Here is a 994-nt window from a genome sequence, read left to right on the forward strand (position 1 = left end):
AGCAGTGACTTGTGTTAACCAAACTCTGTGTATGTGTCCATCACAGGTACAAACCACAGAGTAATAACTGGACAACCACAGAGGAAGTCTATAAAGGATGGACTAAAGAGAAAAGCAGAACTTTAGCTTGTTAACGCTCCAATTAAACTCCACGGACTTAACCCAGTCTGTGCAGATCAACGCAGACAGAAGGCGTGTCCTGCGTCAGATTTATTTTCCAGTCACGTCACGGTGACGTTGTGATGTCATAGGTAAAGCTCGTACAAACATCTGTTGATTTTAACTACTCGAGTTTTGTCCCATGTACTGATTGAGATGTGGTGAGACCCAGTGCAGTGAGGGTGAGGAGGGCCACGGTCCTACCTCTGATCGCCCACTGTTCTGTCAGTCCCGCCATGAAGGACAACGTGCTGTTGACACATCTGTGCTTGGAGCTCGTCATGAAGTTCACCTGTCCAGCCCGCAGCTTCTCCTCAGTCAGCAGTGAGGGGAAGAGCTTGGACAGCCTGACGGCCAGGTGCTTGTGGTCACTCACTCCTTTCATGGCCAGTCGGCCGTCCATGTCATCCGTGTACCACATCGTCCACTGGCTCTGGATTTCACGCAGCCAGCTCTCTTCTCCAGAGGCTCGGCTCTCAACCAGCCCGTACAGCCGTCTCATCTTCTGGATGTTTTTAATCGTAGGGTATCTGGTGCCGTGCCTGATGACGGCTGTCAGATGAGCCTCTCGGCATTGTGGAGATGGAGGCTTCAGGGCGGACCTATTGACGAAGAGTATGTCGTCTCGGAGATGTGGGTTCACTTCCTCATATCTCCCCTTGGTGGTGAAATATTTGGCAATGACTGGTATGTCTGGGTCTTCTTCCGAATAAAGACAGCAGTAAAACCCGGTTATGTTGATGAGAAGCGCGACGACGAGGATCCAAAAGTTGGGCGACATGATAACACACAGTTCAGGCAAATTCCGCCCGAGGACCCTAACTGATGACGTCAT

The 994-nt window shown here is 50.7% G+C and overlaps 1 protein-coding gene across 1 annotated transcript; it reads right to left on the reverse strand.

Moving 5' to 3' along the window:
• Positions 1 to 32: 32 nt before the first annotated feature.
• Positions 33 to 988, reverse strand: LOC103399246 (multiple inositol polyphosphate phosphatase 1-like). The gene has a single exon (XM_008337961.3). It carries the CDS (start codon positions 938 to 940, stop codon positions 284 to 286), a length of 657 nt encoding a protein of 218 aa, XP_008336183.1. The 5' UTR covers positions 941 to 988; the 3' UTR covers positions 33 to 283.
• Positions 989 to 994: the final 6 nt, after the last annotated feature.

This window comes from Cynoglossus semilaevis, unplaced genomic scaffold (assembly GCF_000523025.1).
Source record: "Cynoglossus semilaevis isolate Cse_v1.0 unplaced genomic scaffold, Cse_v1.0 C19115172, whole genome shotgun sequence".
Taxonomy (NCBI): domain Eukaryota; kingdom Metazoa; phylum Chordata; class Actinopteri; order Pleuronectiformes; family Cynoglossidae; genus Cynoglossus; species Cynoglossus semilaevis.

What these genes read in the sequence shown, in the direction of transcription:
- LOC103399246 (XM_008337961.3), bottom strand. Translation starts at nt 940, where the DNA reads ATGTCGCCCAACTTTTGGATCCTCGTCGTCGCGCTTCTCATCAACATA.